Genomic DNA, 27,272 nt, shown 5'->3' with positions numbered 1-27,272 from the left:
AGCAAGGAGGTTTAGTGGCAGAACAAAAGGGATGTAAGAGAGGTTGTCATGGAACAATTGACCACCTACTACTTAACAAGGCCATGCTTGAAAATTGCAAAATGCGAAGAACTAAATTGTTCACTGCCTAGATAGACTATAAGAAAGCTTTTAACAGTGTCCCATATTTGTGGATGATAAAATGCATGCAAATATACAAAATCAATCCCCAAATAATCAAATTGATTGAGAAAGCAATGGAGCTCTGGAATATCACATTGATATTACAGCACTCAGAAGGAAATATCGAAATACCAGATGTGATGATACGGCATGGGATCTTCCAGTGAGACAGTCTTTCCCCTCCTTCTGTTTTGTCTGGTTCTGGACCCACTAAGTAACTCATCAATGAACAAGGGCATGGATACAACCTAACAACCAATAGACGAACATCCTTTCCAACAAATAGGAAAGGTGACACATCTACTATACATGGGTGATTTAAGGCTCTTCTCGCCAAATGACAAAAAATTGACAGATCAACTAAAACTAGTAAAACAGTTTTCCAAGCACATTTAAATGGAATTTGAACAAGACAAGATTGACGAGTGCACATTTTTACAAGGTAAACCAACAAAAACAGACAACATAAAAATCGACCTTGTAACAACAATGCAGCAGATAGAAAACGAAGTATCATTCAAATACCTTGGAGTAGAAGAGGGCCACCAAATATGTCACAAACAAATGCACAAAACAATCGCCAAAGAATACCTACATAGAACGAAGCTGATCCTAAAAACATACCTCTCCCCAAGAAACAAAATCAAAGCCATAAACCAGCTCGCAGTGCCAGTGTTCCAATATATCTGCGGAATAATAAACTGGCCCCAATCAGAAATCAACAAGTTAGACATCAAAACAAGAAAATTCCTTACCATCCACAAAATGTTTTACAAAAACCAGTGCATCCCAAGAATGTACCTGCTGAGATGAGGGGGAGGGAGCGAGCGGCCTGATGGAACTCAATTAGGTACACAGAGCGACAATTGTAGGACTAGCTGAGTATGTGAAATGCTCAACAGACTATCGGATGTAATTTGTAAACAAACATGAACACAAACCTGAAAAAGTATCACTAACTCACCTTGTGAAGAATTTCTGAAAACAGGTGTGAATAAAAGATGCCACATAGGAAAAGGAAACAGCAACAAATACAGCCCCAACAATTGCAAAAAAAGACAAAAGAAATATCAAGAAATATACACCAATAACTGGGAGAATGACAAAAGAGCAGGTAAATACAAAAAATAATTCGACAGAGTTGGGGATAGACAAAGAAGGCTCATTGGAATGGCGAAGAAGAGCTCAGATCAACTGGGGTGGCGAACAAATCATAAGAAATGCCCAAATATCCCAGTTCCAGAAAACATGAAAACATGAACCAAGGGCAATCCTTGAAAATGAGGATGTCATGCTCATGTATGACCTGATGATTCCATCGAGCGTGAACATAGAAAACAAAGCATTGCTTCCAGACATTGTACTCAGGAACAAAACGGAAAAGACAGCATTGATTATTAAGATGTCAGTACCCAGCGATTTCAGTCTAAACAACGCAGAAATCAAGAAAATGGCCAAATACCAGGACCTCAAAGATGAGGTCAAGAGATCTTGGAAGAAGCTGAAGAGCATCAAAATTGTATCAGTGATAATTGGAACCACAGGAATGATAAAGAAGAACCTCTCTGAGATTAAAAAAAAAAAATCATCCCCAGGAATATTACCACAACTGAACTACAACTGGAACAAAACTCTGAAAAAGTTGAACAGCTTGGTCCATGAACTGTAATGCATTAGCGAAGCGGAGGTCGATACTATGGGTCCTGGGAGGACTCCATTCCACCTCCTGAAACCCGCAAATGGAGATAACAACCAACGACACACACACACACACACACACACACACACACACACACACACACACACGGTTGCAAAACCCCACCTCCCGCTGCACGGGGGACGGGCTGGTAATGTATAAAGATCGGGGCTGGGTCGGCAATACTAGGGTGTTGGTTAGACATGAAGGGTGCGCAGTTTGCCATACCTATGCTTTGTACAGTACTTCAACTGCACTGGTCATACTCCTTTCTAATTGGAGCTGGTCACGCACCCTTTGTATTCTTGCACACTGCACCTTTCCTATGCCATCTCCAGGCGTTGCATAACGTCATTGCCGGGCACCGAAGGGGCTCGGCAATGACGCACGCTGAAAGGGAGTACTCAGTTTTCACTCTGGTTGTTTTCTTGCTTTCTTGTTTTCTTGTTTGTTTGTCCGGCGATATCTCAGCCATCCTTTGAGCTCGGAAGCTGACATTTCGGCACAGTAGTGAGCAAGTCCGTTGTCAAAAACAGTATTTTTTGTTTTTTGATTAATCAATTAATTGATGAGTTATTTAATTATTAGCGATTAATTAAGTACTTATACATTTCCTTTCTCTTTCCCAGTGTGTACCCCGGTTTAGAATAGGTACACCGTATCCCTGCGCATCGAAGAGGCGACTAAGGGTTGGCGCCAGGAAGGGCATCCGGCCATAAAACATTGCCTCAAACAGGGAACCATGATTGTCATGGCGCCCGCAAGGCTAACCCCTGCTTTAGCGGGAAAATGGCCTTAAAACGATCATTCATTCATTCATTCATTCATATTCATTCACATTTCCTTTCTCTTCTGGCCATTATCTCAGGCTCCTTTTAAGCTATGAAGCTGATATTTGGACATGCCAATGACCACGTGATTTGGCTGCAAAGGATATTTTAGATTTATTGATTAATCAATTAATCGATTAATTATTTGATTATGTGATTAATGACAATTTTTTTATTTTTTTTTTAGTTACAGATTCGGATGAAATGGTGGTGGTTTATGTGTTCTATTAGCGAATTGATTAATTAATTTTTTTTAATGATTATTATTTTTTTATTTTCATTATTAATTATTTATTTATTTTCTTTCTCATCTGGGCAATATCTCAGGCAGCTTTTGAGCTAGGAAGTTGATATTTGGACATGGCAATGACCAAGTGATTTGGCTGTAAAGGGTATTTTTTATTAATTAATTAATTAATTAATTAATCTGTTAAGTATTTAATTATTCGATGAATGACTAAATTAATTTTTTGAATTTACAGATTCGGATGAAATGGTGGTGGTTTATGTATTATATGAGCCAATTGATTAACTATTTAATTTTTTTATGATTATTATTTATTTATTTTCATTATTAATCATTTATTTATTTTCTTTCTCATCTGGGCAATATCTCAGGCACCTTTTGAACTGGGAAGCTAATATTTGGACATGACAGTGACCAGGTGATGTGGCTATAAAGGATATTTTTGATTTATTGATTAATCATTTAATCGATTAATTATTTATTGATTAATCAATTAATTATTGAATTTTTTATTAATGACTTATTTAATTAGATTTCTAAAAGATACATCTTCGGATGAAGCACTAGTGGTTTAGTTATGCTATTAGCCAATTGATTAAGAAAATATTTTATGATAATCTTTTATTGATTTTAATTATGCGATTAATCGATCAATTATTGTGCACCTCTCCCTCCCAATGCACTCTCTGTAAGCTGCACTGCGGTATTGCCGGGGCACCTCCGGCGCATCGCAGTAATTCGCAGTAATGTTTACATTATAAATCGCAGTAAATTACTCGCAGTAAAGTCACAGTAAAGTAAATTACATCGCAGTAATGGAGAGTACAAGAGTAAAAAGGAAAGAAACAGGGACAGATACATTCAAAGTACACCGCCTCCGGCGCCCCGGCAATGCCGCGCTGTAGGATATTTAATTATTTGGCATGGGGGCGGTGTACTTTGAATGTATCTGTACTTGTTTCTTTCCTTTTTACTCTTGTACTCTCCATTACTGCGATGCATGTCCTCTTTCCTAATCCATCTACAGAGGCAGGACTGTCTGCGGTGATGTAGTTGCTCCAATTTTGTACGGTCAAATTTGCTCAGGCAGCATGGTTGGGATGGAGAGGGGAGTTTGAGTCTGGGGAGGAGGGGTGGAGTTGTAATCATAAAAAGGAGGGGAATATGGGTTTATGCAATCTTGTGGGACAGACCTGCAGCTTAATGATTGGCAGATGGTCCCACGCGCATGCTATAGGCCTACGCCGCCCCTCCTAAGCATTGCTGAAATCACTTATTCTGAAGGGTATGGTTCTTTTATCACATACTAGCAACAGTTTTCCGTCCCCAGTGACAGGAAAAGCTAGCCATGGTAGTGGCGAGAACAACCACAAAAGATGACAGTCAGGCAGTTGTCTGGGGAAATTCAATCTATCCTGTAGCACTCAACGTCACCAAAGGTGGCGCTATTCAGACCAACTGCAACAGCGATGAAATATACCCCACGATTTTTACAGGGGGGTTTTCTGGTTGAAGGAACTGCTGAGCCAGCTAAAACCTTGCCGGTACAACCTTTTACCTCTGCAAAAAATAATTGGTCCAAATCCATCCAAATGTGTAGGAGTGTTTAGACAACACACAAGCAGACAGCTCAACATTTATAGTTATAGATAGATTTATCGATAGATGTATTGCAAAGGCGACTCCCACACATTTCCATGCACTTTACAATGCTGTAGGGATGAATTGGAGAGCATAGACATTGGACCCTTCAAGCATGTTTTGTATGTCTTTGAACTCCTTATCTGTCTACTTTGTAGTGATTATTTAAGGGGGGTGGGGGGAGTTCTGGAAAAGGGTGGGGCCTGATGGGTATCAAGGTTGTTTCGAGCTACCGTCGGATTACTCGAGTAACTTCACAACATTGCTTGGTTCATAATCTTGACTTCTAATGTAGCAAATGAACCGTTACATTTTTTAGCCGCGTCGCAAGACGCTGGTCATAGAGTGCCCTCTGCTGTTGTTGTTGTTCTTCTTCTTCTTGTTCTTCTTGTTCTTCTTGTTCTTGCAGAGAAGACAAAACCTCAAAGCTCCACCCATTCTCGGAACCATAGCTCCACCCATTGTGGGAGAGGCTTCATATAAACAAATATCCACCATTTTATTAACTCGCATAGCTTTGAGGCCTGTTTTGTAGGCCCGTGGTGTCTTCCTCTCTCACCCAGTTTTATTTCAAATCAAATTCGATATATCATTTCATTTTTCACAGTCGCTAACATAGTTTTAGACTCGGTTGAAAAAAAACGGGAAGAAAATCCGATGGAAGTTGCCCTTTATAGAACGAAATGAATTCTCAAAGGCCTGTAACTTCAAGTCCATTGAGATTTTTTTTTTTTTAATCGAGGCATGGTCAGTCATACACCGCCCGAAATAAGAGACGGGAAAATGCCGAGATATATATATATATATTTTGTTTAAATCGCGGCATGGTCAGTCATACACCGCCCGAAATAACAGACGGGAAAATGCCGAGATATATTAAAAATTCGTCCATTTTATGACAATCGTCACGATGAAATATTTAATTTATACGTCGTTACAATAATGTGGAGAGAGGAGCATAGCTTCGTTCATGTGTCGCTACACACGAGAAATTGCCGAGATATATATTTTTTAAATCGCGGCATGGTCAGTCAGTCATACACCGCCTGAAATAACAGACGGGAAAATGCCGAGATATATTAAAAATTCGTCGCCACACACGGGAAATTGCCGAGATATATTTTCACTTTGCACAAAAATAACATCAAGTAATCGAATCAATAGGAATGTCCTGTGCCTATAACATCGACGTTATAGGCACAGCTGCATCTAGGCATTGTGTAACATCGACGCGGCTTTTGTTTTAATTAAAACTTTTTGTACTTGTTTGATTAGGCCTGCCTGATCTTTGATAAACTTTCAAATTGTATTTGATTGATGATTTTAACACAATTCCATGTTTATTTTGACATTTACATTTCTTATTTATGAATCGTAAAATGTGCACATGTTGTCAAGACCTTTCAATTTTATTTTACTTGAACTACAAAGACATGATTAGAAAACTATCAGGTACTTTTGGAAATTCCACTTAAAATGTAAAATGTGACTTCAAGTTCTCAACCACTCCACCCACCCAACCCAAAGTCCCCAACTCTCCCTCTCAACTCCAAATACTCAAAGCCCCCTCCCAACACTAAGTTGTCAACTCACTCTCCCAACCCCAAGTCCCCAACTTCCTCTCCCAACCCCAAATCCTCAACCCTCCCAACCCCAAGGCCCAGTTCCATAAACCATCCTTTAGGACAGATTTGAGGATTTACTTAAATATTTCCTTAACATTTCCCTTAAGGACATCCATACGTTGGGGATGGTTGCCTATATGAATAGCCTCAAGTTTTTCCTTAAAATCCCGAAGGTTAAGGGAGCTCTCCCCCCTCCCACCCCTCCTTGTCATCTGCTTTTCTCCACCAATTAGAAGCAAGCTTTCATAAGTTGCCTGGGTATTATACGTTGTAAGAAAGGTCATGATTCGTTGTTTGGGTTGACGCCAGTTTAAACTCATTTGCATACACGTATTGACCACCATAGGATAGCGACTTGACACACTTTATTGGTTAAGGAAAGATTCACCTTGAGGTAGATTTTTTTCCACTTAACACTAAGGGTTTACTTAAGGGAAATCTTTCCTTCAGGTTAAGGGAGTTTTATGCAACCAGGCTCAAGTACTTAACTGCTCTTCCCAACCCCAAGTCCTCACCTCCTCCTCACAACCCCAAGCCTCCAACTTCGCCTCCCAACCCCAAGTCCTCAACTCCCCATCCCAACTGCAAGTCCTAAACTCCCCTCCCAACCCCAAATCCTCAACTCCCCCTCCCAACCCTTAGTCCTCAACTCCCCCTGTTTATAGTCAGGTTCACTATGTTTTTTCGTTCAAAATTTTGGTAGATTAGCAAAACTATACATTTTTGGAATATTCAGAGCATGAGGAATCCAAAAATTAATGTTTACATTTGCGTAGACACCTTTGCGAAAATGACACTCAGGACAGTGATGAAGATCTGTAAAAGCATATTCCTGAACGGTATAGACCTCGTAGATCCTGTGTATAGGACTTATAGTTCAATCTGATACTACCTATAACTTCCTATAACAACCTATAACTTCAAAGGACTTGCAATATCATGTATTATGTAATACAGTTATATCACAAATATAAAGACAATGGTTTTCAATTACCTTTGTTTGTTGCTTTTCTATAATCCTGAGCACTATTTTGAGGCCTTTATTGGATTCCTTGACCCAGAAAACATAGGATTAGCGTATTTAATTAAGTATCTAGGTTGACTAGAAGCGGAGATCGCGCAAAATATGTATTTTATGGCGGCCATTTTCAAAATCCAAAATGGCGGCCATGCAGGTGTCTGTGCAAATGCCAACATTGATTTTCAGATTCTCCATGCTCTGAAGATTCCAAAAATGTACAGGTTTGCTAATCCCAAAATTTTGAAAGAAATTATATTTGTTAACATAGTGAACCTGACTATCTTCATCACTGTCCTGAGTGTCATTTTCGCAAAGGTGTCTACGCAAATGTAAACATTAATTTTTGGATTCCTCATGCTCTGAATATTCCAAAAATGTATAGTTTTGCTAATCTACCAAAATTGTGAACGAAATTATATTTGTTAACATAGTGAACCTGACTAGAATGGCAATTTTAATTTGAGTTGACTTCCCAGAAGGCCAAATCCAAGACCAGAGAGCTTGGAGGCGAACACGCTACCGACTGAGATAAACTACTGTCATTCAGTCTACAACTTTGGCCTTTTCAGGCAGGTCATCATACTTGAAACTATTTAACTTTTGAGATCTGAGAAAAATTGTTGCATTCATTTGGATTGAATCAAAGGTAAACATTTGGTGGGATTTGTGTTGGCTGAGCAATTGTCTGCACGAGGAACCACTATGGCAGTATACTATTTACTCTGCACTGTAACTGTCATGTAGTGTACATGTTATATTGTAAATTCTCCTCCAGGGCAAGGTTTTTGTCACAGTTCTTGCAAGTTAAGTATGAACTGTCAGATGGCTGATTCCCCGCAAGGCACAAGCTTCTCATGGAACGTCCGCTGACCAAACCTCGTCATTCCTCTGCTTAGCTAAAAGTAGTTGGTCGTTGCTTCTCCCAGACATTTGACTTGTAGTAAAAACACAAAGTTTTATTGCCTGGGTAATTGAACTCGGCAATTGAATGCTTGCCAACTTGGTCCGTCATCAAAAAGTCTTGGCACTTAACTCTTGTTTGTGATGACGTCAGCTTGTTGTTTTTTTTGCATCACATATCCTGCTCAGTTAGTCCTGGCGAGCTTTGAGTCCTGTGGCATACATCTGCTATCCCGAGACCAGTTTCCAAAATTTTAATCTTCTATTTCAGCCACAGCAGTTCATCGCCGCAACCTGCTGCCTGGTGAAATGCCCTTGGTGTAGTGCACACAGCCATCTAACGAGGCTGATATAAGGCTCCCACATTCTTCCCTGTGTAAATGTGAATGACTGACATTTTCCTCCTGCACCTTCTGATGGGTTATTGGCAATGACTTTATATTATCTTGGGGTGACATGCGAGAAACAAGTGCTGCCATTGCTGTGTGAAGCTGATCGTGGCTTGTTGCTCGATGAGTCTACGCGCCTGGCAATTCAGAACCGCAGTCAAATTTGTCGATAGTGCCAGTTCTGTCTTGGCTCTCGGTGGTATTGACTGCGGTGCCAGGAACCTGCTTTTCTCCCATCGAAGTTGAATCAAAAGGTGTCTTGTTGAACCAGCGATTAAATAATCCGGCGATCGGCCATTCACTGATTAATCTATTGGTGTTCCAACACTTGTTGGGGTGCGGCTTCAATATCAACAGTAAAGTCTTGTTTTTTTTGTTTGTATCTCAAATCATGCTTACTGCAGTTATTTAATTTTGTTAATTCCATCTCATCCTTTTCTTTCACTTTCATATTATTTTTATCCCAATGCATTTTGAAAATAACTGGGAGATATTGTAATCAGCTCCATCTGTTTGTCTGTCATGTCTGCCTGTCCGTCACGGTATCTCCTCCTAAAAGATTTGACAGAAATTCACCAAACTTCGTAGTTATGATCTGCACAAGGCACAAAGATGTACGAGTAGTCATTTTGGCCCTACCCCTAGGGGTGGACTCAAAAGGTCAAATACTGAAAAATGCAATTATGTGCATATTTTAAACATTTTAAAATTAAACTTTGTATTTGCAATCAATACCCCCACCCCCTGCCTTCCCATGCCTCCTCCCCCCAAGCCCTCTCCCTCCCACGGATCTTCCGTTGTCCCTGTTCTCTGCTGTTGTACTTGTGTGCTTCCCTCTCTCTCCACATCTTGTCTCCTGCTCCCTTTATTGTATGTTTTGTGTGTCCGTTTGTCTTTTTTGTGATTGATGTTAGCTCTTTCACGAGCCTCGATCTTGTATACAAAAAATATATATTGGGGGACGTATGAAATATGTAACGATTTTATGGGATCTTACCCCTGGTTCATGCCCTAGCGCGTGGGGACTTAGGATTGCATGAGTCAAAATGGTGTAACATTCTGCCACCTCTCAACTTTGCTTTAGATGAGAAGCGTTGGGATTTGCGATGTCACACCATCGACTTCGCTATAGTTTTAATTATATTCCCAGCACCCTGCAACACGAATATAGATTTTCCAAATTGTAAAATGTACGGATGGTGAAATATGATTATTCTGTACACGTTATTTGCGCATTTATGACGAGGGATAGAGCCGTGACTACATAACATTATTTTTTAATGAATACCCATGTGATTCTGTTGCATTTCTGAACATGTAAACTATTTTATTCATACCAAAAGTCGAAAAATGCTGCATTGATTATTTTCATATAATGTGTGTCTGTTCTCTGTGCAGCTTCACTTCCCAGAGTTGGACCCAGTATGGTTCCACATCATATCTTGCATTTGAGACATCAAGCAAGCCCCGCAGGGGAGCTTTAAGAACATGGTGTTTGGAATAATGACAATTAAAATTCTGAACTGGAAAAGCACTCGGTAGAACGCATACCTGCGCCAGGCTGAACATTTTACGTTTTGTATCCCACTCATAGGCTGGATCTGAATCCGGAACATAAGCAAAATCTAATCGGCTTGTTCTTGTAACCTACCCAACTCATTAACCAAGTTTTGTCATAACCCATCCACAAAGTTTTGAAATATCATGCCATATATTGTTTTTGGCCCCATCTCTTAATGGTGAAGTCGCTGTAAAATTTATCGGATCCGACTCTGGATCCGGCTCTTCACCGAAATCGAATCAATTCGTTCTTGTCACACACCCAATCTGTCCACTAAGCTTCATCAGGATCAGTCCATAACATTTTGAGATATACTTGTCACAAACAGACAAGCACACACTTGTGCCGCATATAAATGAAGAAGAAGAAGGTTCCGCCTATTAGGCATGGCCTTGGTCTATAAAAATGAGAATTAAATTATCCTCCTGATATTGCCTGCTGTACAATCCTTCGGAGATTTAGGGGGCTTTTGCTCCACCAAGCTAATGCCTAATATGTAGAGTATATAGATATATAGATCTTGGCGTCAGGAAGGGCATCCGGCCATAAAAACATTGCCTCAAACAGGGAACCATGATTGTCATGGGGCCCACAAGGCTAAACCCCGCTCTAGCGGGGGAAAATGGCCTTAAAACGATCATTCATTCATTCATTCATAGATATATAGATCCTGGTCCTGGAAAATGCCACGAATGTAAGGGCATTGGTTGAATGGGGGGGGGAATTATTATTACATTGGTTGAATGGGGAGAAAGGAGAAATAGCAACAGCAGGGCGGAGGGAGAAAATAGACGGAGACGGACAAACAAGGGATGCAGGTCATGATGAGGTGTAAGGGAGAATGCAAAGGGTGGACAAGATGGATATATGCATGTATGTTGTGTGTATATATATATATATATACAGTCACGTGAAAAAGTAAGTACACCCCATGTAAAGTTTTGACTTTTTCAACATATTTCAACATACAGCTATTTGATCTTCATTTCAACAATATTGATAGATAAAGGTGATATAATACAACAAATATCATGAAACATTTACATTTTGTAGTCCATTGTATAATTTAAATAAAAATAAATGCAAATTTCGCATGTGGAAAAAGTAAGTACACCCCTACATTTATCGCTACTTCAAATACCTAAAATTAGAATCAGGTGCAAATGATTAGAACATCGTTAGACAGGATCTTGGAGGAACCTGTCTTATTTAAACCTCAGACATTTAGTTTGGTTTGCTCTTTGTTGTTGAAGTGTGCGGCGTCACCATGCCTAGATCAAAAGAGCTCTCTGAGGCCTTCAGAAAGAAGGTTATAGATGCCTACGAGTCTGGGAAGGGATTTAAAAAGATCTCCAAACAATTTGAAATCAATCATTCGACTGTCCGGAACATCATCTACAAGTGGAGATAATTCCAAACAACTGCCAACTTGTTCAGGCCAGGCCGCCCCAGCAAGTTCAGCCCGAGAGCAGGCCGCAAGATGCTGAAAGAAGTCTCTAAGAACCCCATGATGTCATCACGGGACCTACAGGTAACTCTTGCCACTGTTGATGTCAAAGTGCACAAGTCTACCATTAGAAAGAGGCTGCACAAATTTGATCTGCATGGGAGGTGTGCCAGGAGGAAACCTTTGCTGTCCAGAAAGAACATCAGGGCAAGACTAAAGTTTGCCAATGAACAGCTAGGCAAAGACCAGCACTTCTGGAACAATGTGCTCTGGACAGATGAGTCAAAGGTAGAGCTATTTGGCCACAGTACCAGTAGACATGTTTGGCAAAAACCAAAGACAGCATTTGACCACAAGAACCTGATAGCAACTGTAAAGCATGGTGGTGGAAATATTATGGTTTGGGGCAGCTTTGCTGTATCAGGGCCTGGGCAGCTCACCATCATAGAATCCACTATGAATTCTTCGTTGTACCAGAGGGTGCTTGAGGATAATGTGAGCCCATCTGTCGGAAAGTTGAAGCTCAACCGAAGGTGGAACTTGCAACATGACAATGACCCTAAACATACCAGTAAATCCACCAAGGAATGGCTGAAAAGAAAGAAATGGAGGGTTCTGGAATGGCCAAGTCAAAGCCCGGATCTAAATCCCATCGAGATGTTGTGGGGGGATTTGAAACGAGCTGTACATGCAAGAAACCCCTCAAACATCACACAGCTGAAAGAATTCTGCATGGAGGAGTGGGCAAAAATTTCTCCCAGTCGATGTCAGAGACTGCTAGACAGTTATAAGGAACGCCTACTTGAGGTGGTTTCTGCCAAAGGGGGAAATACCACCTATTATAGCCAAGGGTGTACTTACTTTTCCCACATGCGAAATTTGCATTTATGTTTATTTAAATTATACCATGGACTACAAAATGTAAAAGTTTCATGATATTTGTTATATTATATCACCTTTATCTATCAATATTGTTGAAATGAAGATCAAATAGCTGTATGTTGAAATATGTTGAAAAAGTCAAAACTTTACATGGGGTGTACTTACTTTTTCACGTGACTGTATATATATATGACTGTATATATAGGAATGACTCCTTTTCTCTATTCAAAGTGGTTGAATGAGTGATTTTTATATTGCAGGCACCAGCAACTCACCACAGGTGAGTGCAATTCCAAAGTAAAGGAGAATCACCTGCTTGAAATCTAATTATTTCTTACAACTTCTAAAAGGTGCCAATAATATTGTCCGGGCCATTTTAGGATTTCTGTGTGGAGTAAGCTTAGATACAGTAATTTTTTCAGCTTTTTTTTGTTTTGTTTCACTGCAAACCAAAGAAATACGTATGTAGATACCAATTTTTTTTTTTATTTCAACAATTTTCTTGAAGAAATGGTGCATTATTTGAAAAAAGTGCATGGGTACCAATATTTTTGGCCATGACAGTATATATATGTATATTTGAAAGACCATCCTGTATGTGTGGTGGTAATTAAATTTTGCATCTTTATTGAACTTCCATTTTTTTTCATGTGCAATGAAGTCATTTATCGCACTAGCATGCTCAAATGAATACATTTCATGAACTCAATGGAGTCATCACTGTCATACATTGGCACATCAGTCAGAGCACTTTCCAGGCACTCTTCCGCTCCAAAATCGACCTCTTCCACTTTCCATGTTTTATGTACGGTATGACTGACTAGCTGTGCCTACCAGTTGCTTTGCTGATGGGTTTATCAAAAGACAGCATGTTGCACTTCACAAACATATTGGATGTCTATCTGTGAGTCTCCATGAAGATGTAAAATGAAGTGAAATTCGCAAAAAAAAGTTTCTTTTATAAAATTTTGTTTTTATTGTTGCTGTTGCTGCTGTTGTGGCTGTGGCTGTTGTTCGAGTGCTTCTTTCGTGTACTATTATACAGTATATTACAACAGGCATTGGTGTTGGAGACTCTGGGTCTTATACAGTCCCAGCCCCACTTTTGGGTGGAGGGGGGAGGGAGAGTGTCCTGGCCAGCCCTGGGTTCTGTCCAGCTCTGAGTCCTTTCCAGCTGGCCAAGTTGAAGCCCACAAGCTCGTGGAGCCAATTTGGAAGCTTGCACAATTTTTCATGAGAAAGGATGGGTGGGGGTGGTGGGGCAAAAACACCTTTTTTTTAGCTTGCGACATGCCCTATTTATGCTTTTGGCCCCTTATTTTGGCATGAGGTCAGTGGGAACAATGGCTTCCTTATAAAAGCTTTAATGAAATAATATATTTACAAGCAGCATAGGCAAAATAAATACACACAACACTTTGCTAAAATGACAAATCCCTGAACACGCGTAGTTGGTTGCAGAACTATCTGACGAAGGCCTACACGTTGACACATTTAGATGCATTCAAAACTACATAAAAAAACAGCAGGCAAAATAAGATACATTTTCAAGAACATTGGAATCTCCCGCGATGAAGCTGAGTCTATGGGCCTAATCACTTTTCCATCACAAACAGGTCGGTGGTCTGTCTTCTACTGACTACTTTCTGGTATTGCACCCTCTGCTTCCCTCAGGTTTCAAACCCCTTCTGGTGAAACTCTCAGAATCACTGCTCATCTACACTCATTCTTTCCTTTTTTCCCCCTGCCTGTGGAACCAACCTCGACATTCTCTTCAATATCATTTTTTCCCTCCAGATCTTACAAACAGCTATTCACCATCATCTAATGGCGTTTTTCCATTGCACAGTACGGTTCGGTACGGTACGGTAATCCCTGTGTCGTTTTTCCATCGCACAACAGAACCGTGAAAATAGGCGGAGTTATCTGAAGTGACAAAAAAAACGCGACCGCTGTGGTGATGTAATTTCTCATGCGACACTAAACTGGAAACAGCTCCGCAACTATGGAGGAACTTGAAGCTGTGTTTTACTTCCTCGTCGGGTTTTGGTTTCATCTGAACATGAGTTTTTTAGCGAAATGCAAAAAGAGAGAGGAAGTGTTTGAGAAGGAAGTGTTTGAGAAGAATCTGAAAGACGCTAGAAAGAGGAGACAACTAAAAACATAGGACAGTTGGGTCTGAACATAGAGTGACGGTTCTGTGACGATTGCGATTGACCAATCAACGGTCTGCAGTATTGCTAGCTCCACCCATAGGTTCGGGTTCGGCTCGCTTGGCACCGATCCATAGCAGGAACCAAATTTAGCACGGGTACTTAGGTACGGCACGGTTCGCTTGGCAATGGAAAAACGAAAAAATTCGGATCAGGATCCGGATTTTGGTTACGGTACGGTACGGTACGGTACTGCGGTGGAAATGTGCCATATGATCACCCATCCAAAACTATGATCGTTTCTACCCTCCCAAGTACACACCCTTTCAATTTTATAGTTTTTTTCTGAGGGTTTGCTTCTATATCCATCTTGTCCTCATATGTCCTCCCCTAGCGCTCATTGTTCCCCATATCCCGTGTTTGTCCAAGTCTCTTTTTATTTTGTCCCTCAACTCTGCTGTTGGTGTTTCCCCTCTATGATTCTTCTGTTTTATATTATTATGTTTTAGCTCTTCTATGAGCCTTGACTTTGTATATTAAAAAATAAAAAGAGAAATAAAGGATTCTGGTTCAAGCCTGTTTGGCTTTCTGTTTTATGGTCTCCTCTTTGTCTGTAAGGCAAGAGGCTGGCAATTCCATCTCTCAGTGATAGGCACGTCTGGGAGCATCATCAACACCAATCTGATCTCAATTTCCACATTTCCTCACATGGGAGATAGAGAGGATAAATGTCGGGGTGTCGTCTTCGAGCGAGAAACTCTCTCAACTTCTGCCCTATCCGACACTTCCCTACCAACTTGCCATAAAGGCGGGGCACCCGATGTAGTTCATAGACCCAATTTACTTTAATTTAGGAGTTTGCCAAAGCAATAATTTACCATTGCAAAATAGTTCATGGAGTGATTCTTCCCCCAAAAAATGGACATCACCTTCCAAAAGGATATTCTAAGCCATGAAGACTGAGCTTCTAATATCGGGAACATCCAGCCCATATGAATACGACACCATGCAGCTTTAGGGAAGTGTGTGTAAAAATTGTAGTGTAACTCAAATACTAAAGAAAACCTAATAAAGGAGCTAGTCTTTCCCATAACTGAACCATCATTTAATACGTGCAACACTTAAACAGGACTTATCATTTTCCAGCTCCTCAGCTGTCAGCATCTCTCCCCTCTCTCCACAATCGCAACACTGCCCCCCCCCCTCCCCATCCAGAGCCATTCGGGTTCGTCACAACCCTGGGGGTGGGGGAAGGGAATGGTGGAAAAGTGGAATCAACTTTGGGGAGGTGCCAGAAGAAAAATATGCCACGTGATTTATCCTCGATGAATGCTGGATCCCGCAGTTGCCCCTACTTATCCTAAAACATTTTTACTTGTGATGTATTACACAAAGATATATCGGCACATTATGTAAGTTCAAGACATTCAAAAACGTAATTGAGGGAAAATGGCCTTCAGTCTTGACTCAAAATGGCACAATGCCAAAAACAGGTGACGACAGGTAAGTGGGAAGCCTGTGAGCTGCTCTCTTCTGAACTTCGAATAAGCTTCCTTGATATGGCTTTGATGCCCTGCTGTTCAAGGTGAGGCTGAGGTTGTATGCTGATGCCGTGAAGTGCTCAGCTGATCTAGTGGGGTGAGGGGGATACAACAAGACACAAAACCCCCGTCCTGGGTTAACTAGGCTTAACTAATAAAGTGCCTTATGATGTGATTATGATGATGACGATGTCCATTCCTGCATCATCACATGCATATGGCTGCTCAAGCAATTTCTTGACTATTGGGCACAATCCTGGTCCCGGGAACTCCAATGGAATAGCCATACTTCAACACTGCTATCCTGGCACTGACTCCAAGGGGACTCAGTGTTATTGGCTCTCCCTGCTGCCATGCTCCACTGGCCACTATCCCTCACACAATCAGATTTCCCATGGACCCCAAGCATCTTCATCCCTAAGATTGGTGTGTCTCTCTCCATTATTCCTATCAATTTGGGTTGCATAACTTCACCTGAAACGTTCTACACTCAATTCCACATAACCAGTCATGCTCAGTATCCAGTCCACAGCAGTGCCGCTCCGTCACCAGTGGTGGGTGGCTTCCATAGCTCCAATTAATACGTCTTCTTCAAACTATAATCCTGTGTCTCATTCTGCAGTACACCACTGCTCATCATAACAGACCTCAGGGTGCTAATCACCTGGCACTCTCCTCTCTTGTTCCAAATTGAACATTTCTCCTATGTTTTGATCCACTTTGCTCTCCACATGAGCACCAATTTGAACCTCACCATCTGGAGTCCAAGACCTCTACCATTCACCTCTTCCTTCAATGACTGCATAATGTTGTCTTGCAGGCATTCAGCATTTTCTGTGATGGGGTGAATTTCCTGTGTCATGCCACCTGGAGACAGCTGTTCATCATCACCATCTGCTTCCTCCTTTGCAGTTCGTACTTCACCCTCAAAACCACTCTCAACATCAATCCGCTCTTCATTTTTCTCACCATTTTCACACCCTGGATTCTATTCAGTTTTATTGGCATGCCTCCTTACTTTGATGTGCAAAGCATTTCTGAAAACTTGAAGACAATTCTTTTTCATTCTCCTCTTTATCAATCTTTTTCACATCACTCACATCATCAACAGTTCCTTCCTCACCATACGTGGGCTGCTTTTGTGACAATTCCTGACCAATGGCTTAGATGGTAATCACTTCCCCAACAGACAGGTCCTGTTCCATTTTTATTTTTATTCCCTGGACCATGACCACCAACTCCTGCAGAGCTTCTGCCCACTTCCCCTCCCACTTGAGGCGCTGGTACCACACCCTCATTTTGTCAGGCAATTCACATTTCTTTTACTTTTCCTGCTCTAACTCAGCTCGCTCTTTTTTTCAAGTCTTCCTCTATTTTGTCCAAGTCTCCCTCTCTTTTGTCCTTCAATTCTGCTGTTGGTGTTTCACCCTATCTCTATTGTTCCATTTGGTTTGCTGTATCCTGATCTGCCTTGCTCTTACACAAGGCTTAAGCTTGTATACACCATTTTTTTAAAGGCATTCAGCCTTCTCAGGGGCATTTTCTGTGATGGGGTGAATCTGGGAAGAGTCAGCTGTGGTGCCATTTTAAGTGAGGGAAGGGATGGAGGGGGAGCTCCAGTGACAGACAACACACACCAAGTTTTAGAGGAGGGAGACAAGTTTGAAAGTTATCTCGAGTTTGCACAGATGTTTTCTGGCTCTCTTGAGAGTGGACAACACTTGTTGCGGGCTTTGTGGAATGATCTGAGGTTGCCTTTGGTCAGGTTTGCTTTCCATGAAGAGAAAGCAAGTTGTTTCAGAGCAACTATCTCACCACGGGATTCAGTGTATCATCGGTAAGAGGATGGTTAGGATAACTGAAGACGAGATGGGATGAATCTGTGCAAATGGGAGAGCAGGTTTCTGTGGAAGAATTCCCAGGCTGAGTTAATATCAGGGGCAGTAGACATAGGAGATCTGTCCTGAAGTGAGATGGCTTGCAGTCCCTTCCACACTGCCTGAGTAAACTTCCAAACTCGCTGGCACTGAGGCTATTCTCTGAGAATAGCCAGAGGAATGTTGACCATCACAAGCACTTGATGAGATGAACCAATTGGAGCAGAGGGAAGAGCATGAGACATTGGCGGGGAAGTTGGTCATAAACAAATCCAGAAGGTAGAATTTGCCATTGAGGCAAAGAGAGAGAGGTACGAACACCCAGCGAATTGGCATGGTGACAATTGGCATAACCACATATGAGGAAGAGAGAGCTTAGATGAGTGGTTAAAAGTTGGTCTCTGTCATCTGAGAGAGAGAGTGAGAGATGTACATGGGGTCATTACTGTTTGGAGAATGGTGCAACACACAGATAAACAAGAGGTAGGTGTGGAGGGGAAGTCACAGCCAGATGTACTCCTGGTGTTTTGGAGTTGTAAGAGCAGTACACAGAGAGTGAGAAATGGAGTTTCTGATGTACAGTGCGACTCTGCTGCCATGGCCAGGATGGGATGCAGGTAAATCAAACCAGAGGAGACAATAGCCAAGGAGAGACACCAATGAGTCAAGGATGTCCTCCGGGGGGGAGGAAGAATTTTGTTAAACAGGTGATCTCTGGTTTGTCAGCAGTGGCCTAGATTGAGAGATCTGTCAGTTTGGAGCAGAGGTCTTGGATATTTGTGGTCCACACAGGGACAGGGGAAGAGGAACTTTTGGCTTTGTGCAGGAATGTGGAAAGGAGGAAGGAGAGAGAGAACGATGAGGGGAAGCTGGGAGAGTGTATGGCTGGAGCTAAGCTCAGTCTGTCAGGAGGGTGTGGGGCAGGGGAGAAGCTGAGAGAAAGACAAAGGGGAAGTTGAGACAGGGTAGGATGAAGAGGAAGCAAATGGAGAGAAGGGTACTGACAAGGAAGGGTTTGACATCATGAATAGATGTGAAGGGGAATTTAATGTCATGTGCATGCAATCTCTTCAAAATAGACTTCTCAAGATACCCAAACTGGATATATGGCGACAGACCTTGTAGGAGGGGTGGTAAAATGTTTTCTGTTGAAGGCACAGAGAAAAATGGAGCTGTCGGTACGAGAGTGAAAATATTTTAGGAAATAAACCTTTTCAAAAAGAAGAGGAAGAGTTTTTTTATGAAGAAGAAGAAGAACGGATGGGTTGTTCTTTCGTCGCAAGGAGAGCCAGGCATTTGAAAATGCATTTTTAAACCCTTTTTTTTTGTTAAGAGCGTTTGAAGGAAGAAACGTTTTATTTAGTGAAGATTCAGTTTGGGGATATTGAAAACGTGAAGGCATAGGGGATGAACGAGAAACTGTGCATGGTAGACCAAGTTCCATTTTCTTTTTTTGGTGTTTTTGTTTGGAATGAAGTTGGAATTCCATTTTTTTTTTTTACATTCCATACCCCTGAGATTGTCCTGGGTGTGGAATTATAGAGAAATCAAATAAAAGGGTACACACACACATACATACACATACATACACATACATACATACATACATACATACATACACACATACACACATGCACACACACACACAAAACGCATGGCAGTATGTATACCATATACATGCATAATGGTGGTATACGTAACGCATGGTGCGAGCAACCGAGGGAGCTACCGGGAGGCCTCGAGTGGTGCAACGGAAGCCCGTTTGCGATGCTCGATGGGGCAAGTGGCTTGGAGACTATTAAAAAATAGTCTCCGTGGTGCGTCCTGCTAAGATAGACGGCTGCACCTTCCCCAAAAAGAATCCTACATCAAAGTGCAAAGCTACAATGGTGCTGCCCGTCTCAAAGACAGAAAGATCTAAGCAGTACAGCAATGACAAAAATAATGAAAGCGAGAATGCTGAAGGGAGGGGGAACATCCTTCTCCGCAGAAGGTTCTCTGCATCTGAAGCGAGGGGGATGGGTGTTGAAGGAAACTGATTTATGGCTACAAAACAAACAGATGCAAATGATAATGGGCAGAAGGACGAAGAGGGACAGAGGAATGGAGGAGGGGGAGGATGATGAGGAACAAAGTGATCTGGAAGAGGAGCTGGCTAATAAGATGGAGGAGGTGCGGTTGATACCAACCGAATAAAGACCACGACTAATTTGATTACAAAATAATAAACACACAAAAACACGAATCAGCAGAACAAACGAATCTTCAAAAAAAAAAATATATATATATATATATACGTATATATACACAAAGAATTAAGTTAAGCACCCCCCCGTTTTTGTACAACCTCGCACATTACAAGTTTGTTGTCGTCAAAACAGTGTAATATACCCATGATATTGCTATATTTTCTGGAGAAGTGATATTATGGTCACATAAAAACATAACAATCATGCCGTTTTCAATATTTTATTCTGAATAATTTAAGGTGAAATTTTTTGGGAATTTTAGGCATATTTTCACCTCAATTTAAGTATGGAGCTATAGGTCCATCACGGACAGTGTGGATGACGTTTATGTTTTCTAACGTACAGTCATTGTTCTGAGAAGACCTCTAGCGATCTTTGTGTCAATAACGTGTGTAGGACCCACGTGATCGGATCACTGACTCAACCCTACGTCTCATAGACCCTGTAAGCCGTCGTATGCGTTGCTGTGGCAGGTTGTTCCATTCCCGATGTAATGCACGTTCCAATTCATCCAGATTGGCTATTGGAGGGACCATCTTCGCAATTTGTTGTCCCAACATGTCCCAAACGTGCTCGAGGGGGTTCAGGTCAGGACTGTACGCAGGCCAGGGGATGGTTGTCACAGCACTTTGCTCCATCCGATCACGTGGGTCCTACACACGTTATTGACGCAAAGATCGCTAGAGGTCTTCTCAGAACAATGACTGTACGTTAGAAAACATAAACGTCATCCACACTGTCCGTGATGGACCTATAGCTCCATACTTAAATTGAGGTGAAAATATGCCTAAAATTCCCAAAAAATTTCACCTTAAATTATTCAGAATAAAATATTGAAAACGGCATGATTGTTATGTTTTTATGTGACCATAATATCACTTCTCCAGAAAATATAGCAATATCATGGGTATATTGCACTGTTTTGACGACAACAAACTTGTAATGTGCGAGGTTGTAAAAAAACGGGGGGGTGCTTCACTTAATTCTTTGTGTATATATATATATCAAAATCAGCCCCACTGAAAGAAATAATCAGAGTGGGTTTTGCAGCAGCACTATTCATTCAGGAAAAAGTAGCAAGGAAACACCACAAGAACAGGGTAGGTTCCACAAATAAAAACCAAGCACCACCATTGAAGCAATGACTGGAGAGACAGATGGTGATTCTCAGAAAGGAGACAGGACAAATACAGCAATTCCAAAGAGGAAATCAAAGCCCAAAACGAAAGAGGAGAATCCAGAAAAAAAAATAGCAAAATTGAAGACAAAGACCTAGAGGTAATGGTTGCTGAAAATAAACTGAAAATCAAAATGACAGCATGGAAATTAAAAACCTATGGCGAGGATAACATGAGGAGAAAAGTAGAACGGCACTCAGTAAAGAGCATACCTCCACCTGGTTGGCCATATCACTCAATGGTGAAGAATCACTTAAAAATTCCACTGGCTGGATCCGGATCCGGATCTTCTCCAAAATTGAATCGATTCTTCCTTGTTAGACACACAACCTGTCCAACAAGTTTCGTCCAAATCCATCCATAACTTTTTGAGATATCCTGCTATTTATCGTTTTCGCCCAATCTCTCAATGGTGAAGAATCACTTTAAAAAATTCTAGTAACCGGATCTGCATCTTCACCAAAATCTAATCATTTCATCCTTATCACATACGCTACATCTCTGCCAAATTTCATTCGAATCCGTCCACAACTTTTTGAGATATTTTGTTCACAGACAAACAGACAGGGGTGAAAACATAACCTCCATCCACCTTTGGTGGCGGAGGTAACAAGGCCAGATGTTTGAAAACAACCCGAAAATATTTTTCCATGAACTAGGGGAACAGAAGCAGAATGTCTCAGCCCCACCTGAAAAAGATGAACTGGAACGATTCTGGAAAGGAATTTATGAAGATCGAAAAGAACACAATAAGGAGGCAGAATGGATCCGAAACTGGAGGAGAAAAAGCAACATCTTGAGGAAATGCCCCTAGTAATAATTTATGCAGAAAAAATAAGACCAACTGGCAAAGATGGCAAACTTCAAAAGCCCTGACTCAGATGGGATACCAAACTTATGGTTAAAGCGATTTGATGCTCTCCATGTTCACTACGTTCGAACATTCAATTAACTTATCCAAGGGGTCAACAAATGGATGAATGGCTCACAAAAGGTAATATCTTCTTCATCCCACAATCCGAAGAGACACAAATACCCCACAAATACCGGTCAATAACCTGTCTCCCAACAGCATAAACTTTTAACAGGAATCATCACAGAAACAATGTACCAACAAACACAACAAGGAGGCCGAGAGGCAGAACAGAAGGGATGCAAGAGAAGATGTTACGGAACAATAGACCACTTACTACTAAACAAGGCCATACTGGAAAATTGCAATACAAGCAGAACCAGATTGTCCACAGCATGGATAGACTATAAAAAAATATTTTTGACATTGTCCCACATTCATGGATTATATAGTGCATGCAAATACAACAACAACAACAACAACAGGCATTTTAAGGCCATTTTCCCTGCTAGAGCGGGGGTTAGCCTTGCATTCCCTATGACCATCTTCTCCATTTTGCCCTATTTTCTGCATCTCCCCTTGTTAACCCGCTTGCCCGCATTTCTTCTTCGACCATCGTTAGCCAAGTCTTTCTCGGTCTTCCGTGTCCTCTACTTCCTTCTACATTCATTTCCATCACTCTTCTCAACCAGTCACTTTCATCCTTCCTCAACACATGACGAAACCATCTCAACCTGTTTCTCTTCACAGCATCAATCACAGCCTATATTCCCATCATCTTTCGCAATTCATCATTTGTCTTCCTCTCTCTCAACGATACTCCACACATCCACCGAACCATTCGCATTTCCACCCTTTCCAGCCTTCGTTGCTGCTCTACGTTCATTACCCATGTCTCGCTCCCATAAAACATAACACTTCTCACACATGCAGCATACACCTTTCCCTTCAGCTTCAACGACAACCCCCTCCTCGTCAGCACGCCACTCAGTTCCCAAAACTTCTTCCATGCACATCTCACTTGAACAACTGTTGCCGAGTCTGATCCACCTTCTCCATTCAGCATGTCTCCTAAGTAACAAAATGTTTTCACACCTTCCAGCTTCACACCATCTCCAAGATCCAACTCAACATTTCCTCCATCTGCAGCTCCCTCTGTGCACACCTTACACTTGAATGTAGCTGCCACACTGGTTAATGATGCTCTCAAATCACTACATTTTTGATGAACCCACTCAGCGCACATTGTACATTGAATGGAATTCACTCCGACACCCTTCCTGCACACAGCATACGGCCACTTCCCAGTTCTTTCCACCTCACCACATGCTTTACCACTTGCCATCACCTTTGTTTTTCCGATATTCACCTTCAGACCTTTTGTCTCCATACATTCCTTCCACTTGTTCATCTTCTCCTTCAGTCCATCCATACTTTCTGCAATCAACACCAGATCATCTGCATACAACAACTCCCACAGTAAACCCTCCTTTACGTTCTGAGCCAGCACCTCCATCACAGCTACAAATAGTAGTGGATTTAGTACCGACCCCTGATGCACTCCCACCTTCACCTCAAATTCACCACTGTTCCTGTCCTTCGTCCTTACAGCTGTGCGCGCTATTTTGTGCATTGCCATCACTACTTTGATCAACCATTCCTCCACTCCTAACTTCCTCAATGCCCATGTCACTACTTCACGTGGAACCCTATCGAATGCTTTCTCCAGATCAACAAACCCAAGAAACAATTTCTTCCTCTTTTCCATGTACTTCTCCTGCAACTGCCTCACAATAAAAAGCACGTCTGTCGTTCCTCTTCCTGGCATAAATCCAAACTGCATTTTGTCAATCTTCACTTTCTTCCTTATCCTCCTCTCCAACACCATTTCCAATACCTTCATTCCATGCTCCAATAACTTTATCGCTCGATATGAGCCACAGTCCAGAGGGTCACCTTTCCCCTTGTATAGAGGGACAAGGGTACTCAGTTCCCAAACCACTGGAATGCGGCCTTCTTTCACCACCAGATTGCAGATCTCTGTCATTCTCTTCACACCCCAATTTCCGGCTGCCTTCAACATATCTCCCACAACTCCCGTCGGCCCTCCCGCTTTTCTACTCTTCATTGCTTTTATCGCTTCCTCAACTTCCTTCTTGGTTATCTTCTCTGCCGGTCCTAAAACTGGGTTACTCTCTGTTGCCATCACATTCATTCTCTGCATTCAACAGTATTTCCATAAATCTTTTCCATCTTCCTTTAATTCCATCTGGGTCAACAACGATTTGTCCCACTTCATCCTTCAAGCAACTCACCCCCATCACATCACACCTCTCTTTCGCGATCTGCTTTGCAATCCTGAATACCGCTCTCTGACCCTCTTCTAAATCCAAGCGTTCTCCGAACATTTTCCTTAATGCCTCCTGCGCCTTTGCTACCTCTTTCTTTGCAGCCTTCTTGGCTGCCTTATAACTTTCATGCTCTGCCTTTCCTGCCCCCATACCCTTCACCTTCTGCCACTCCTTGAACTTCTTCCTCTTCTCGTCAATCTTCTTTCCAACTTCATCATCCCACCACCATGTTTCCGAGTGCCTCGGTGGTCCTTTTGTCCATCCACATACCTCACCAACGGCTCCCAACAGACTATCTTTCATTGACATCCAACCACTTTCAAGCTCAACCACAGCCTCTACCATACTCAGCCTCTCTTTTAATGCCTCCCTCACTGTCACCTCTTTCAACCTCCACACCTTCATTCTCGGTTGGTACTACACTCGCTGAGCTCTCATCGCACCTTTCACCCTTATGTCGCAGACAACGAAGTGGTGCTGTGAAACAGCCTCCTCCCCCAGGATCACCTTTGTGTCCCGGAGGTTCCTCCTATCTCGCCTACGCGCCAGCACGTAGTCAACGGTTGTCGTCGACCCACCTGACGTGTATGTAACAAGCTTATTATCCTCTTTCTGGAACTGAGTATTACAAATCAACAAACCAGCTCCATCAGCAAACTCCAAAATCCTTTCACCTTCTCCATTCCTCTCACCATATCTGTAACCCCCATGAACTCCCTCAAAACCGTCCATACTCCTTCCCACATGTCCATTTAGGTCTCCTACCACAACAACTTCCTCATCTTTCACGTTTTCCATCAGCTTCTCTATCGCACACCCGAACTTGTCCTTCTCTTCATCGCTCCGACCAACCTGTGGAGCATATCCCGAGATGACATTCACCAAGAGCTTTCCAATCATAATTTTCACCATTATCAACCTTTCACTCACTCTAGTCACACTCACCACACTGTCTACAAACTCCTCAGAAAACAGGACACCAACACCATTCACGCCTTCTGGGCACCCTTGCCACACAAATTTGTATTTCTGTCCCTGTCTACCCCTCACAATTCTCACACCACTTCCCTTCCATCTCATCTCCTGCACACAACATATGTCCACTCTTCTTCTGACCAATACTTCCACCACTTCTCCTGATCTCTCTGTCATTGTCCCTACATTCCATGTCCCAAACCTCAGAAACCGATCTGCACGTCGGGCATCAGACGTTTCGTCATCATAAATGGAGTGATTTCCACCCTTGCTTCGATCGGCTTCCCCACCTTGAGTTTTGTCGAGCGGGAGTGGGGTCCCCCACGGGGTACTTCGGGCTGTACTCTGCCCATATGTAGTTGTGATTGTCATGGTTCTCTTTTTGAGGCAATGTTTTTATGGCCGGATGCCCTTCATGACGCCTCCCTTTTAGTCGCCTCTTACGACACGCAGGGTACCTATTCTAAACCGGGGTACACACCGGGAATAGTGCATGCAAATGTACAAAGTAAATTCCCAAATAATTAAAGCTGATTGAGAAAGCCATGGATCTATGGAATACCACACTAATCCTGCAGCACTCAGAAGGAAAGATTGAAATACCAGGAGTAAAGATACGACGTGGGATCTTCCAAGGAGACAGTCTTTGTCCTCTCCTGTTTTGCCTGACCCTGGACCTACTAAGTAACCTCATTAATGAGCAAGGACATGGATTCACCCCAAAATCCAATAAAAGAATGCCCAATGAAACAGGAAAAGTGATGCATCTACTGTGTATGGATGAATTAAAACTCTTTGCACCGAACGACGAAAAATTGGCAGAGCAACTGAAATTACTGAAACTGTTCTCCAATGACATCCAAATGGAATTTGGCCTAGATAAGTGTGCCAAGTGCACACATGTGCAAGGTAGACCAACAAAAACAGACAACATAAAACTTGATCTAGATACAACAATACAGGAGCTAAACAACGAAGCATCTTACAAATACCTTGGAGTAGAAGAGGGCCACCAAATTTGTCATTAAAATGCACAAAAACAATTAACAAAGAATACCTGCATAGAACGAGGCTGATCCTAATAACATATTTCACCCCAAGGAACAAAATCAAAGCCATAAACCAACTAGCAGTACCAGTGTTCCAGTACAGCTGTGGAATAGTAAACTGGCCACAAGTGGATATAAAAAAAACTAGATATCAAAACAAGGAAACCTCTCACTATCCACAAGATGGTCTACAAAAATCAGTGCATCCCGAGGATAGAAGGAAGTAGCAGTCTGATGGAACTCAATCAAGAGCACAGTGACAACTGTAGGATTAGCATTGCATGTGAAAAGCTCAACAGACTACCAAATACAATTTGTGTACAAGCATGAACACAACAAACCAGAAAAGGTATCTCCCACTCACCTTGCAAAAAACGTCCAAAAACAGGTGCAATTGGAAGATGTTACGCACCAAACTGAAACAGCAATTGAATACAGCCCCAACGATTGCAAAAAAGACAAAATAAATATACAAGATGAAATACCAGCAGATATATAGTGACACCTTGGAGAAAAGCGCAGCGAAATATAAAAAAAAGAGTTGGATATATCGGGGATAGACAAAGAAGGATCACTGGAATGCCTAAGAGGAGGTCAGCTCAACTGGGACAGAGAACAAATCATCATTAATGTCTGAGACCAAGT

At 41.9% G+C, this 27,272-nt stretch overlaps 1 protein-coding gene across 3 annotated transcripts in view; it reads left to right on the top strand.

Moving 5' to 3' along the window:
• ADARB2 (adenosine deaminase RNA specific B2 (inactive)) overlaps positions 1-27,272 on the top strand; it is a 351,510-nt gene that overhangs the window by 28,921 nt on the left and 295,317 nt on the right. The window contains exon 2 of one of the 3 annotated variants that reach the window (XM_078782003.1): positions 12,662-12,681. The exons of the other annotated variants lie outside the window; for them this stretch is intronic. Within the exon in view, the coding sequence (XP_078638129.1) occupies positions 12,662-12,681 (20 nt within the window). The remainder of the gene's footprint in view (positions 1-12,661; positions 12,682-27,272) is intronic. 3 annotated transcript variants of the gene reach the window in all.

Source organism: Myxine glutinosa, chromosome 7 (assembly GCF_964187855.1).
Source record: "Myxine glutinosa chromosome 7, kmMyxGlut1.1, whole genome shotgun sequence".
NCBI lineage: Eukaryota > Metazoa > Chordata > Myxini > Myxiniformes > Myxinidae > Myxine > Myxine glutinosa.
Note: the sequence above shows the minus strand (reverse complement) of the source record. Positions and strands in the feature narration are given on the sequence as shown.